At 47.2% G+C, this 15,572-nt stretch overlaps 1 protein-coding gene across 2 annotated transcripts in view; it reads left to right on the top strand.

Annotated features, from left to right (window-relative positions):
- Positions 1–1,360: 1,360 nt before the first annotated feature.
- Positions 1,361–15,572, top strand: part of LOC311190259 (uncharacterized protein) — a gene marked incomplete at its 5' end in the record, with an annotated part of 57,868 nt that continues 43,656 nt past the window's right edge. For both annotated transcript variants that reach the window (XM_084262130.1, XM_084262129.1), the window contains one exon: positions 1,361–1,429. In XM_084262130.1, coding sequence (XP_084118256.1) covers positions 1,361–1,429 — 69 coding nt within the window. The remainder of the gene's footprint in view (positions 1,430–15,572) is intronic.

Raw genomic sequence — 15,572 nt, 5'->3', positions numbered from 1 at the left:
AGTGGAGACCTCCTCAGAGCTTCCGACCTTATCCCAGGAGGAAGGTTGGGACAAAAGGCACTGCTGGCCCCGAGGGACTGGCAATGGGCAAAAGGGACCTTTCACCTACACACCGAGAGTTTATCTCTGGCACAGAGTTGGCAGTGGGTGAAAGCCCTTTGTTGTTGCTGCTGGCAAACGGTGGCTTCCTGTGGGTTCAAAGCAGCTGGGAGCGTATCAGTCAATCCCTGATAACTTTCCCGGCTGTTTTGCCAGGTAGGTGTGGGAGGACGGGACATGGAAATGGAGCACCTTGTCCGTGCCCAAGGGCAGCTGGCGCAGCAGGAGCCGGTGCCGTCCTGGCCCGGCGCTTGCATTTGCTGAGAGAAAAGGTGGTGGGGAGTTTCCCTCCTGCTGCAGGCCCTTCGCAAGCTCCCTGGGAGGGGGGGCTCAAGGCTCTCGAGCTCTTCTTCTCTGTGGATCAGTGCTCGGAATCGGGCAGGCCGGGTCACGGCATCCTGTTACCCTCCTGCGAGCCAGGATGTGGTACGGCACAGGTACCGGTCTGCTACGCCCTGAGCAGAGCCGGCCCGGTTCAGGGACCGCAGGGACCGCCGCCTGGGACGGGTCTCCGGCGGCACCGCGGCGAGCCCGATCCAGCCCCCCCCCGGGCACCCTCCGGGCCGGGGGAGCAGGCACCAGGGGTCACGCCGGCGGGGCCCCTTTAAGCGGAGGCTCCGCCCCGGCCCGCCCCGGCCCGCCCCGGCCGGCCAATGGGCTCCGCGCCTGCCGCGCCGTTTGTTACAAGTTTCCCGTCGCGGGCAGGGGTGCGGGGTGGTCGCGGCGGTGCGGGAGCTTCGGGGTGGCGGCGCCGGCGCCCGACGGCAGCGGGGCGCGATGCCCGCCTGGGGCCGCCGGCGTCGCGGCTGACGGGGGGCGGGCGGGAGCGCTGCCATGAGCGGAGCCCGAGGCCTCGGCTAGGGGAGCTCCGCCGTCCCTCAATAAACACTCTGCGCTGAATGTCTCTTGTCCCTTGCAGCACGCTGCCGGCTGGTTCCTCCCTCCTTTCCGAAGCGTAACCGGGGAGGGGGAGGAAAGCAGAGGAAGTTTGGGATTTATTATTTTTTCCTTCTGTAGGCTTTAGGAAGGGATTCCCTCTCCCTCCCCCCCGAGGAGGGCTGTAGGACAGTGGCGGAGGAGAGAGGGGCACAGCTGGAACCGAGCTGTCCGGAGCCTTGTCCCCCTCGCCCCCGCCGTGTACCTGGGGGTGCTGGATGCAAGCTTCGCGGGGCTCCTCCGAGCGTAGCAGCAGCGGCTCGGCAGATGTACATGCGTGCCTGTGTGTGTGCTTAACCCTTTCTTGGCTCCTCGGGTTTGTACCATGCTGAAGATCCTCACCAAAAAGCTCAGGAACCAGAGTTTGAACGAAATCCAGCCTTTCCAGCTAAAGGTAAGAACAGTCGCTTTTTCTCTCGGTTGTTTTTTGTACCCTTCAGGTGACTAATAACGGGGCCTTGAGACGCTGGGTAACTTGCAGTGTTTGTTATGCTGGGCCAGTTTCCTCTCAGCCAGTGTGCTCAGTAGGAACTGGCCTGGGTTGTATTTCTGTTAATAAAGCCTTGTTCCTTTGCTCTTGAGTTACCCTGTGCAATTCAATTGGTAATGTAGAAAAGTGGATAAGGTCAGAAGTATATGTCTGTTCTTTAGGAGTATTTACCTTTAATGGGGTCCACATTTAGCTACATAAGCGTTTGCTTGTCTGTCTAGTTACCTTTGTATGTATGCAATCTCTTGTCTCCCAGCCCTCACCTGGCTAGAACCCCACTGTGCTAGGTAATGTACAAACATGGTTTGCTTAATATGCCTTTCAGCTTGTTATTTGCATTTCTCTCCCTTCTGGTCCTGAAGATTGGAATCTGAGCTGAAGTTTGCAGTCTGGCTCACTGCATTGACTCATGGCTTTCCAAACTCTGCTTACATCCTTTCTTAGTGTTCAAAGGCACACTGAGGATCACAGATCCAGGATAAGGAGTATCTAAGCCCTTCCTGTCAAATATAAGGAGAAATTTTTGAGCTATACACCATGGGATAAAAATGGAGTCGTGATGAGCAGCTTGTAAAAAATCACCAGATCCTGATTTGGCAAAAGTGTTGTGAACCAAGGGATACTTGCTGAAATCAGCAGAGTTATTCTGGACTGGCATCAGTGCTGTGAGAAGTGTAGTGCCTGGCCCCAAATCAAAGAAGGGATCTGGGAAAAGCAGCAGCCCTCGTTGCCTGAGTTGGGGGCTGGGGATCCGTCTCCCAGACTCTAGTGGAGTCTTTTGTATGTGTTACACAGAGGCAGATTGCCGTGTGGCTGCACTTCTGCGCAGTCACTCTGGACTGGCTGATGGCAACTTTGTTAGAAACAGCCCTGATGTTTCCTCACAGCTTGCTGTGTCTGTGTACTTCTTCCTGCGGGAACTACGTGTTCTGTGGCTCTTGGGGGAGGCAGGGTTAGGTTTTATTTTTGGAAATAAGGGCAATACTTTAGGTTGTAGTGGACAGATTCAGTGCGGAATATCTTGGCAGAGGCAGTGGGGGATTTCTTTTGAAAACTCTTTCTGGGCCTTGTGGCTGTGAATGCCTCCTTTAGCTTTATTGTTTGTCTCTTGGAGCCTCAAGTTGTGAAACCATGTGAATCTTTGGAAGGAGCTCTCAGGGGTATATGCAGCCTTCAGGATGCTTGGAGGCATGCAGGGAAACCCACAGGAGTGGGTATCTGCAGCCATTTTGTTCATATTAGTGCCAAGGTTTTGTGCTGCAAACAGGTGGTCTGCATTTTGGCAGGCTCAGTAGAGAAGAGAGACTTAGCTTTGCAGGAGCCAGTGCAAGCTTAATGCACAGACCATTAGAGGTAGTGTTGTAGCACGCCGTGGGGAGTGGTACAATGGCTGGTATACATGTGTATGGGCAGAAAGCCAGGCTTTCAAACTCGGGGTTTATATATGTTTTGTTGGCCTTTGGGGACCATGTGCAGCTGCCTGGTCTTGGTTGAGCCTCCTGCACCATACTAGTCACTTAATAGACCGTGCGGTGCTCTCTTAGGTGTTGGGCCAGATCTCCTTGCAGGTGTGGGTATGGGATAGGTGTTAAGTGGTGTGGGAGCATCCTGTGGCTGCACAGTGCATGGACCCTGTGGTGAGGCCAGGTGTGCTCTGCCATCTTCCTCTTCTGCCCTCAGATGTGGGACTGCCAGGCACAGACCAGACTTCTGCCTTCTCAACTTCCTTACATTGGTCTGTACAGATCTGTACATATTCTCTCTTGTGTGATATGTGCATTATTTAAAAGGTCTAGTCTGCTGTCATTGAAACCTACTGAGAAGTTAGATGTGAGCATAAAATCAGGTCTGTAGTAGGGCAAGCAGAGAATGAGCAACTAACTTGGGTAGAATAAGAGCTGATCTGCATCCACCACCCAAGTCAAGGACTTTCTGAGCTTTAAAACCAGTGTGCTTAGTTGCTGTTCTCCTTCATTACTCACTTGCTTTTGCACTCTGACTATTGTTGGAAGTTCCCAAATTCAAGGGAAAGCAAGCTGCTGTTGTATTTCTTGCATGAGACAATACTGCTGTTGGGCAAATTCCTGGGAGACTGGCCTTGGGTGAATCGTAAGCTTGGGAGATTTGACCAAATTTGGGCAGGTATCCAAACTTTGGGAGTCTTTTCTTTGGGAAGTTTCTGTCCACTGTGAAGCTTCCTTTTAGTACCATGTATCCTGAACTGGCTTAGTGTGGCTGTGGTAGGTCCTCCTAGCCTTCTTCCTCCGTTTGGTGAACCTGAGAGGCTGCTGTTGTGCCCTGTAAGTGGCTCCAGGAAATAAGCAAGCTTTGGGTGCTGATGTAATGGACTTTCCTGTTTGGGCTTTTTCTTTTCTCCATACTGAAGTTGGTCTTTAGGCCGTTGACAGCTAAAGCTGCAGAGGGCTTTGCTCGAGAGGTCTGCTGGCTTGTGCTGGTGTTGCTGAGGGAGTTAGTGCCCCTTTATTGCACTCTTACCCAAAGTCACCATAATGAGAAGGGAGACTTCACTTTTGAGACTGACACTTCACCCACTGTTGGACTAGTGTCTGGTGCCAGCAGTTTCTGGTAAGGGTGGTTGGGCTGTGAAATATGGTAGTTGGGGTTCAGATTTGCTTTAGACTTGGAAGACTTGGCTGTCTCCCCACTGAACACTTGTGCCCTTGTAGCAGGGGCAGCTCAGTGGTAGTGTGTCCACTCCTGAGCTGTTGCAGATCATAGTCCAGCCCATTGGCTTGGAGTCCTTCAGCTCCTGTGGCTAAACACAAGAAAGGATTGTGAACTGGAGCCTTGTATCTCAGCCAGTTGTTCCACCTCTTGCTTCAATGGTCTGCTCTTATTTGCGAGAGATTAGGCAAAATTCAGAAACCTTCAGTTTTTGTGTGGTTTCTAGAAACTGAGAACCAAAAGCAGATATGACTTTACAGGTTAGGGCTCATCTTTGATAATGGCTGGCAACTGGGTCTGTTTGAGCAGACTCTGTGGGACAAGAGAGAAGAGTGAGAACAGGGGGTTGTCTCATACTGTAGTGACATGTTTCAAATAAGGAAAGTGAGAGGCTTGTGGCTCAAGACCTGAATTCGTTGTTGGGTGTCCACTGCTACAGTTTAGTACAGTTTTTTATTATTTTCTTTCATAGTTTTGGACTGGTAGCCCAGAGAAGCACTTACTGAACTGTAAGTCAAATTGTTCGAGGAGCATTTAAAATGCATATCCTGGGGTTGCATGTGGGTTTGTGATGAGTACTGATATTGAGCCCTTAGAAGTACTTTCCAACCAGCTCTGTGAGCTCTCTACAAATGAAATTTCCTGTTCATCCCTACAACGTGGAGTAGGGTTTTTTCACACAAATGCATCTCTTCCAAATCCTCCTTCAACTGTTATGCTCTTGCATATTTGAGTAGTGGCTAAAGTGTAGGTGTCTATTTTCTTAGCTTTGCTTGCAAGTAAGCTCCTTGGGGCAGAGAGCATCTGGCTGGAACAAGTCTGTGCGTTGCCAGTCAAGCTAAGCCCTTAATTAGTGGCCCTAGGTGTTATCAGAATGAAACAGTTGGATTGTGGTGAGTTAAAAAATTAACTGGCTGGAACATGTAGGTGAAGAAAGCAGAGTACTCTAAGGATGGCAATTCCATTCCAACTTTGCTATTGACACAAACAACTTTGGAGATAATGCAATTGATGTTCTGATCCACAAAAGTTGTTAAATTACTTTTGTACTTGGCGTATTTCTTTTTGTCCTGGCCAGAAGTAATTATGACATGTTTTCCATTTCCTTAATGTCAGTCAATGAATTGAAGTCATATGTGAGGGTGTTCTGATGACACAGAACTGCATTTCTTTGCTAGGTAACTTCAGCCTTACACTTACTCAGAAGGGAGCTATGGACTAGACACTAAGACAGGCACCCTCTCAGCTCTCTTTGTGTACCCTTGCAGCGCGCACATACGCAGTGCTGTGGACGAACCAGTTGTGTCATTTTCCGCTGGCATCTGCACCCCTGGTGAGATGGAAGCAGCTGCCAGCAGAAGAGCTGTGAGATCCTGGGCTGGCTGACTGGCCAGTCTTGACAAGCAGCAGCCATCCCGATCCTCCCTATATGATGGGGTTTGGCTGGCTGTGCACAGTGCACCTCAGGCTCGTGAGCCATGCCCTGCTCAGTAGGCACTCAGTGGCAGCAGGTTATTCAGCAGAGCCAGCATTGTGGTGTTGCTCCTCAGAGCAAAAACGAGTGCAGGAGCATCGTTATTACCAATGCACAGCAGGTATGCTTTCAAAGACCTGTGTAAGGGCTCACACTCTGTGTGAATGAGAACAGATTAATTTCCTTCTTTCTCTGGATTGACTGTCAAGGGGAGATGGCATGAAGCTGCCCCAGGGCAGGTTTAGATTGGATATTAGAAAAAAAAAATTTACTGAAAGAGTTATCAGGGCCTGGAACAGGCTGCCCAGGGAGGGGGTTGTCACCTTCCCTGGATGTGTTCAAAAAAAGGGTAGATGAGGTACTTAGGGATATGGTTTAGCATAGGATGGGAATGGTTGGACTCAATGACCTTCAATGGTCTCTTCCAACCTTGTGATTCTGTGACTGCTTGTCACACACTCAGCCAGCCATTGGTCTTTGGCTTGGCACAGTCAAAATTTAGCTTCATGTGTCTCCAGTAATGTGTGAAGGTTTTCTCTCCTTCGTGGATCTTTTAGCACATCCCACCAAACATGTTCATCCTTTTAGGGCTTGGAAGAGCTTTGATTTTCCTCTTATTAACACCTAGTAATGTTAGATGTTTCTGTTTTGTCTTGATCTCACTCAGATGATGAACAAGCACTTGCATGAATGTAAGTATTTAAGTACAATTTTGGCTATTGGAGTATCTGTGAGTATGCCTAAAAGTTAGGTTTGTGATAATTTAGACTGACATTATGTTAGCTGATTAGAAATGCTGTGATAGATGCTCAGCCAAGGCAAAGTTTACCAAAGCTGCCATGTGGCTGTATGTGCAATAATCCAAATCCTGGGTCTTCCTACTCAGCCACTCAGAAACCTTAAGTATTTGCAACTTGTGCTTGGGGCATTATAAAATAATAAATTTGCAATTGTTTTTACTTGGCTTCTGAGGTCTGAATCTTCAAGGGTTGTCATCTTTTCTGTATAGACATCCAACATTGATAATCACCTGTAATGACTTATTGGAGTGAGTGGGACTTCAAACAAATTGCAGGTATTGCAAATACAGCATGCTTAGAAGTTCAGTGACAGAGACATCCCTCCAGCTGGCCTTGTTCAGGACTGGTACGGAAAGATGGACTGGGTTTAAAAAAATCAAAATACCTCCCAGTGTTATGAAGGATTCTCATTGCTTTTCCTTGTATTTCCCCATTTATCACTTATTTTAATGAAAACTTGAGTTCTGAAATTATAATGCTATGTATTGAATATAGTTTGGGGGTGTTTTTGCATTTCAGTGAAGACGTATTAATCCATTTTGCTTCGCTGGACAGTGCAGTTCTATTTCATTTTTTGCTGTCGTGCACTGTCTTACGGGTCCTGAGTTTATGTTGCACTGTTTAGAATGCTAAATTTTCCCTTGGTAGGAAAATAACTTTCAGTTGAAGTGAAAATAGAAAGCAGACCCAGGTCATAATTTATTTTAATTATGGTTCTTTCAGAACAATGTGTTCACCTTTTCCTAAAGTAAAAAGCAAGGGTTTCATTCACTTAGGGCATCTCTAGAGTGGTGAGTGGGCACAGCACCACCACTCTGCTGTCACATGCCAGTCTGGCCAGCTTCTCTGGCTGTTTCTGGAACATCCCTGATGTCACAGAGATGGTATTGGAATACCTCAATATAGGAATCAAGGGCTGTATTCCCTTTTCAGAGGGAAATACACTCACATCTGTAGTGTAGATAGCACCAACCCTTCCTACTGCTACGCATTTATCTGTAGCCCCTGTTCACCTCTTCACTGGGATTTGGGTTGCTGGGTGATCCAACTCTTCCTAGCAACCAGCAACACAGGTATGTGTGTTCTGCTGCAGTAGCTGTTGTACGTGGTTGTGGGCAGAGCCTGTTTATCCTCTTGCCACCGTTGACCAGCAGAGTCAGCCAGTTAAGCTGTTTTTGAATAGGCATCAGCACCACCCACAACTGCTCAGCATGAACACCCAGGCAAGGATTTAGAGAAAAGCCAATTAGTTGTGACCTTTATCTGCACAGAAAGCATTCCCTGTGTGGTACGAACTCAGCTGTGACCCAGGCCTAAAAATGGATGTAAAGGAGGACGTATGGCTCCATGTGACCTATGCAGAGCTGTCTCCATGCCAGTCTGGGTGCAGGCATGGCCATGTTGTAGGGACACAGCACACAGGCGAAGCACAGTTGAAAAGTCTGGTTTCTTCTGGACTAGTTTGGTCATTCCACAGTGGGGGATGGTTCAGGATACACTTAAGCATTTCTCACCTCTCTCGCTATGTTCTTGCTTTTCAGACAGAGTGAGGCACTGGAACAGGATGCCAAGGGAAGTGGTGGATGCCCCTTCCCTGGAGGTGTTCAAGGCCAGGGTGGACAAGGCCTTGAACAGCCTGGTCTAGTGAGAGGTGTCCCTACGTATGGCACGGGGGTTTGGAACTTGATGATCTTTAAGATCCCTTCCAGCCCTAACCATTCTATGATTCTGTGACCCAGTATAACCTTCTTCGTGCTGTGGGCTGGTCTGTTTGGACACTGACAATTCAGACTAAATTGTTCAGTTGGTTTAGGACAGACACTTTGAGGCCTGGGCATCTCCAGAGCTGGCTGAGGCAGAGGGAGCAGATCTTATATGGTGAGTAGTTTCTCTTCCTTGTCTCTAACTACTTTAGCACACAAAGCATTTGGCCAGGTGATCTGCTGTTCTCTGAGACAGCCCTAGCAGAATGGGAATGCTAGAGCAGAGTACCCTCACATAGTTGACTCTAGGCTAGCCTTGATAGCTTCATGAAGCCTGAAATACTGTAGAGACTTAAAGAAACATCCAGGTGGACCTGGGTGTAAGAAAGTATCTTGTTTGGAAGATTTGTACCAAAGCTGGCACATAGTTGCACATACAATAATCTGAATCCTGGACTTTCCTAGTTGCCTGTGCTAGCATGGCAAAATGTCCTCTGGAGGTGGCAGGAGTTACAAACCCAAAGAAGGTTCTCTGGGTGACTGTGAGCTTTGCAAGCAGCTGGTATGAACCAGTCTTTCTTTCTAACCCTCTTAGCGAGCCAGCCCACCATCCAGGCTCACTGTAGAAATACAGTCCTGCTGCAGAGCCCCTTCAGCTTGCCAAGGCCTGACTGTTGTATGAAAACAGGGATTGATGCCTGTGCCCCACTGGTGTGCACCTTCTAAATTAGTGTTGTCAGTGTGGATTATGGTGAAACCTTGGGGAAGTATCCCTCAGACTTGGTAGACTGAGGCTATGTATTCTTTTCCTCAAATGAGCTGACATTGTGTGGGACTGACATGACTGGGTGGGTTGGTGATTGTACCCAGCAAACACACTGGAGAAACCCTTTTCAACTTTGCCTGGGCCACCTCCCTACCCTTTTTACAGCATCAGCCCATATGAGGTGACCTAACAGGGCTGGAAACACCTTCTGAGGAAAAAAGGAAACCAGTACTGGGTTTTTCTAGACATGCATCCCATTTCAGGGATAGGTTGACCAGAGAATTGTGCCCTGAGTGCAAAGTAAGTGAATCTGAATGTAGATTTATGAAAGGACAGGAGATGCCTAGATGAAGTACTCTCAAATACCTCAATATTCATTAATGTCTACAATGAGAGCAGACAGACCTTGGTTTCTGACATTTCTAGGGAACAAGCTATTGATTGACCTTGGGTAGCTGATTAATTGATTTGGCTGGGCTACAAACCTGGTTTTGAGCCACAGATTTGCAGGAGAACACAGAATCCAAGTTGCTGATGGCATAAAGAACCTATCCCCTTGCACTCACTTTGTTCAGAAATCTCTCCTCTTACTCTTTCCTTACAGAGTCATGTTGCTGCCATGATGCAGGCTGTATTTTATTTAACTGGTGTCCTTACTCTTGGCATCAGAGGCCACAATCTGCCACGCTCTGTATAGGCATAAGATGAGAAGAATGATTCCTTTTGTTGAACGGGGACTTTCCCATCTTGAGGAGAGGTGCCAGACAGGCAGCTAGATCTTCCAGTTTGCTGAGAGTGTGTCTGGATGTAAGCTGGGAAAATATAAAATAATCCTTCCATATCCTGTCACCCAGTTATTACACACAAAGCTGAGTGGCTGTTCCAGACAGTTGTCTGCAGCAGACTGGGGTTTTTTTGGGGGGGTGTTCTTTATTATTTTTTTCTTTACTTCTAGGAGTTGGTTATTCCAAAGAAAGAAGTTATTTGGCCAAAGGCTAATTAGCAGGAGAGAACAGTGGTATTTGATATGGAGCATATGAAGTGAAATAACTTAGAGGCTTTAAAAATCTGCAGCTTTCATGTATGTATTTGTTCATCGAAAACCCTTTATTCTGGCTTGGACAGAACTAGTCATTCTTGGGAAACCCCTCAGTGGTATTTTGCAGAGAGCTGCAGTGCAATATGACTTTTCCCCTGTCTTGCTCCTGAAGTGGTATGTGGGGGTGCCAGTTTAGTATGTGGTGCTTAGGCACTGTCACAGCTATCTGTGGTGAGTTGGATCTGCAAGAACCCTTCCAGGTTTTGTTCTGTGCATCTTCTGTGTGGTGACACTGCAAATAAACATATGTGCTGTGTGACCAGCACATACTTTGGGCTTAAGGACTTCTTGACACAGGACTGCTCTCTGTACATTAGTAGCCCAGTGGCTTACTACCCAAACCTGTCCCACTTCTCCCACCAAAGCTATGTTGGGTCTTTGCATCCAGAACATCCTGTGGCAAAAACTTTAACACTTAACTACATGTTGCTGAAAGATCACCTGTACTTTGTTTAGAACCTGCCTCTTAATAATTTTATTTCATGCTTTCAGCCTCTTGTATTGGAAGAGAGAGTAAAGATTCAAATTAGTCTTTGTGCCATGTGTCTCTAGGCCGTCCCTCCATGTGCAGGCGGAAGAGACCACCCCTTTGGCCTGATTCTCCCCACTAGGAACCACTTGGAATAATACCATGCCTAACAAGAATGTGGTACAGTAAGAGCTATTGCAAGTTTTTACATGGTCCTATCTCTTAAAGATACATGACCAGATGGATTGAAGAACTAGTGTTGAATAATTATCCTGTATTACTGGCTTGCTCTATGATAAAATGCAGGAAGTTTGGTGTAAATCTGTACAGATGAAATGGTTCATGTCCACTTGCACTTAGAAGAGCTAATGTAGGATTTTGAGAAGCTTGAAATGCCTCATGTGCTCCAAATGCATTTTCCAGCCTGACTGTAAGGTATTGTTCCTTGCGTTCATGGATCTGGCTGATGTAGTTCATTATGGCTGTGCAGAAGTGAGTGTTGAGTGAGGTTTCCCAAAACAGCAGCTTCTCAGCTAATGAAGTATCTCAGGGCAATGGCAGCTGTGCTCTATAGGCCTTTTGAAGAGGAAATGGAGGAGTTATTACCAGATGTGGTGTTTGTGCCAGCTGCCATCAGCTGTACTCTGGTAGAGGGGACGTGCAATGCTGGGGAGTTGCTGTAAACTGACAGAGAAGCTGGTCTGTACAAAGGGAGCAATACAGTAACTGAGCTAGGCCAGTGGTGGTGAGTTTGAGTTGTATGTATTTAAATCAGCATGGCTGATAGCTGCTGACACCAGTGCCAATCTCCCCCCCTCCCCTCTCTGAGTGCATGCATTTCAGATAAGATTAGTTGTGCTGTAGGTGCCTCTCCAGTTCTAGGTATCCCTTGTACCTGTTTTCCCCTTCTGCCTGAGAGGGTTGTCAGCCTGTGATGAATGGTACTGCTTCCAGCCTGGCTGTGTTTGGAGCTGAGGTTCAGCAGCAAACGAGCTATAAATTACAGATGGAGTTAAGTTACTGTATCTTAACTTGGGGTGGATGAGGCCTTGTAATGAACGTCTCTAATCCTTCAGGCTCCTTCTTGTCTTTCTGGACTGTTGTGCTTTCTGGTGTCAACACTGCTGAATAACACTGCTCCTGTGGGGTGTGAGCCAGGGGAATGCCAGGGCTCCGTGCTGTGAGCTGTCAGAGGGGTTGGCCTCCTTTACAAAGAAATCTCTTTGCAGCGCAACTGTTCTGTAGGTTGCTGCTTCTTTCCTGATACATTACTGCTGTTTTCTTCATTAATTCCCTTCTAAACTATGTATGCAATGTGCAATCTCCATGCATAGGCTAAAAAAGCTAACAGGTGGGTGCTAGTTTTCCAAGAGAATTGGAAGACTTGGATACAAATTAGCCATACATCACATCAGCAAAGGCATGAACAGAATAACAGACCTGAAGAGAAACTTTGTTGTGTGGCTCCATCACATGCAGGTGTCTGCTGGCTGAGGCCTGGCTGCTCTGGCTATTTGTACTGAGCAGAAACTGAGAGGTGGGAGGACAGTAACAGATTTATTGGAAAGGGGTGCTTCTGGAAGCTTCACTTACGGGTAGAAGGGGAGTTGGAGCAGTGTATGCCTTCTGTCACTGTAGTAAGAGCTATAAACTTTAACGAGCTTCTCAAGCTAACAACGTAGGCATAGTTGGAGAATTTTGTAAAAATTCTTCCTACCAGAAAGGATGATACATATAGCACCGTGGAGCTGCAGTGTTCTGCTGGCTCTTGTTCTACACCAGCAGTCTTACATGGTATAACTTAGTGGTCTGGGAGCGAGAAGAAAACTGGAAGATTAAAAGCTCCACTTCAGTGGTGACACCTTTGTTAGCAGTCCCAAACCATCTGCTGAGGGAAGGCTGTAGTGACTTCATTCCATCTGTGATTTCTAACTTTGTGACCTGTTTAATCACGGCCCCAAACGTGGCTGCAGCTCTTTTTATACAAAGAGATTCTGGTTCTCATATTGGATTTGAGGATGCATAAATTGAATGGAGTTCTGTAAGACTTGGAATGTTTTGGGTGCCAAGGACCAGGGTCTGGGTGCCTATTGCCTAGGAGGCTCTTTAGACTGGCCTGTTTTGGTTGCTAGCATTCCTTTGATGTCTACTGCTGCCACACAAGTCTGATGGCTGGTGGAAGGAGTGGGGGTGTATATGCAGGTGTCTGTACCATTCATCTCTGCTGGGTACAACTGAGTCTATTCTAGTCTCTTTGCAAGTACTGTCTTTTGGAGGCTTATCTTGAGTGGAATTTAAAAGGATAATCTTGGTTTTGCTCCTCTAACAATGTTCAGCCAGAGCTTTTGAATAGACCCATAGTGGATAGGGGTCAATGGAAAAGGCTCTTGCTGTGGCTTACCTGGATACCAGTGTTTAAGATGTGATCCCTAGCTGTTGTAAAAAAAGGGAGCTCAGTTGTGACTGGTCTCTGTGCCCCTTTCCAGTGCTAAGGCCAGCCCCACTGCACTTTGTCTCTGCACAGAGTCTTCTGATTGAGTCCACTTACAAATGAGGATGCCCAAGCCTAGGGCACTGCATTGACATCTCTTTTGGCCTAGTCAGGCTTGGCCATAGCTGTAACTTCTGTCCAAGAGCTGTAGAGAGTAAATAAACATAATGTCACTGTGCAAACAATATGTTCAAAGCACATCTGTTCATGGAATTATAGAAGGATGAGGGAGAAGACTGAAAGCAGTATGAGGACCATGCTTGCACCACCCCACACCCACCTACCACTCGTGTCCTTGCTCTTCTGCGCAAGCCTAGTGTTTGCTTCATAAGATCTAGGTAACCCAACTAAAACCCATGCTTCTGCAATCAAGTTCAGCCATTGTTCTACAGAACAGAAGATCTGTTTCTATGTTCTCTGGTAAAGGACTCCCACCACCTGCATCCTGAGAGCTGCCAGTCACCGTGTTTGCCTGTGTAAAATAAGCATTCAGCAAAAATTATATCTGTATTGTTAAACTACTGTGGACTCTGCTACCTACAGCGACTCTGACTCCCTCAAATCTGTGAAACCACTGATGGTTAACTAGATTCTAGACCTGTGCAGAAGATGACATTCCTCCAAGATACAGGAATTTCGCTCTCTTTGGCAGGGGGCAGTCCTGGAAAATGAGGGCCTTGAGTGCTGATCTATTGGCCCATCACTGCTTTCACCGACTCAGCCAGACAGCTGCTCTGTCCGGCAGGATACTGTGCAAGGGTTACATACCCTGGGTTTGGATTGTAGCAAGGAAATGGGAAAGGAGTTTGGAAGCAGAGCTATTACTAAATTTAAAAAGGAAAATAATAATGAGGAAAAAATACTTTAGAAAGCTTTTCCAAACTAGGACTGTTCTGGCTGGAAGTTGAGCAGTTGAAGGACCCCAGCTGTAAAATCCAGATTTATTCTTCTGGGGATTCATATCTCACTTGGTAGATGTTTGAAGACTGAACTGAACCTTTCCTGTAGTCTCTAACTCTGCTGCTTTTCTCGAGCCTCTTTTACAGCCTCTTTTACTGGCATAAATTGTCTCTGTAATGCTGAATATCTCTAAAATAAGATTTAAAGGAGAACATGTGAGGGGAGTTAAATGTTAATTTGAAGGTCTGTTTGACTCACTCCTTCCTTCCTTGTGTTGTTCCATGGCTCAAAACTGCCTTTCAGTGCCTCAATCTCCCTTGTTTTCCCCACTCTGAGCTAGTTCCTTATAACTGGGAGGATGGCAACTCCCTCTTCCAAGATCAGGCAGTGTCCCGTGGCAACTACAGCAATTGTTGACCTGGAAAAGTAACAGTGGCGAAATTTAGTAAGATGTTTTTACTGAAGCCCAGCAGCAGAGCCCTGTGCTGCTGGATGCCAGTGTCTCTAGCAGCTGCTCTGTAGGCAGTTGTAGCAGGGGGCAAGTGGGCACTGTTTTCGGTTCTCCAGCCCAGAGAAAGGAGAATTGGTTCCTCACAGCAGATATTAGTAGTCATGGTGAGTGGCTCATCCCTTTCTGCTTTTCTCCCAGGAACCTGTGAGAGACCAGCTCAGCAAAGTCTGCTTTCCAGAGCACACAGAAGGGGCTTTACTGGAGCCCCAGAGCTCAAGTGAGTGAACATCTATATATGCACAGGCTGCCTCGGCCTCTGCTGGGAAGCCACCTCCCTGGAGGCAAACTCATTGCCTCCCTCTATCCAGAGAGGGATTGGGAATGATACCCTCTAGCTTGTGTGCTGCCTTGATTGACCTGGGAATGAAGGGTTTGCCTGTGGTCATTTGAATCTTTTATCTACTTCTCATGCACACACACTTCCATACACCAAACTACTCCTTGGTTGTTCAGTTTTCAGAACGATATAGCTGGCTGGGAGAGATTTGCCCTGCCTTAAAGTGAGACTCCCTTCTCTTCTGTAAGGTCCTAGATGATTCTGAGTGTAGTTACCTTGGATCATGTGATGGAAGGTTAATTTCTCTTCTGTAAGTAAAACCAAGAGGAACTTCATGTTCTAGAGTGACTGGACCCTTTTGGACCTAGCCAATTCTGGCTGCAGCTCATCATTACTCAGTTCACAAGCAGCAGTGTGATGAGAAAGGCAAACCTTTTTTTCTGTCTTTCTTCTATAGGATGGCTTGTCTTTCAAAATAAATAACCCTCAAAGCTTTACACTTAGTTCTCCTTAAATACCATATCGTTGTTATTCACAAAACCATCTTTCCATACTGGAGATTGATGCAAAATCAAACACATGGGGAGGTTTGTCCATGTTTCCATTCAGCACAGTAAGACTTGACCTGACAGAAGGCATGCTGGTGCTGGAGCTGAAGGATCCAGGTGTAAGACTTGGGATCCTCATGGCTCTCTGTCCTGTTGTTTTTCCCCTTCCCTGTTCTGTACCTCAAGCTGTCCTTACCCAGCCCCCAGGGTTTACCTTTGTCGCCCTCCCTGTCCAGGAGGCTGCTGGCTTTGAACTCCAGATCTGATGCATTTCCTGAAGAAAGATGGAAGGGTGGATGGGTAGCCATCCTTTGTTTTCTGGCT

Source organism: Gallinula chloropus (genome assembly GCF_964237585.1).
Source record: "Gallinula chloropus genome assembly, chromosome: 3".
Lineage (NCBI taxonomy): Eukaryota > Metazoa > Chordata > Aves > Gruiformes > Rallidae > Gallinula > Gallinula chloropus.
This window is presented reverse-complemented; position numbering and strand designations above follow the sequence as displayed.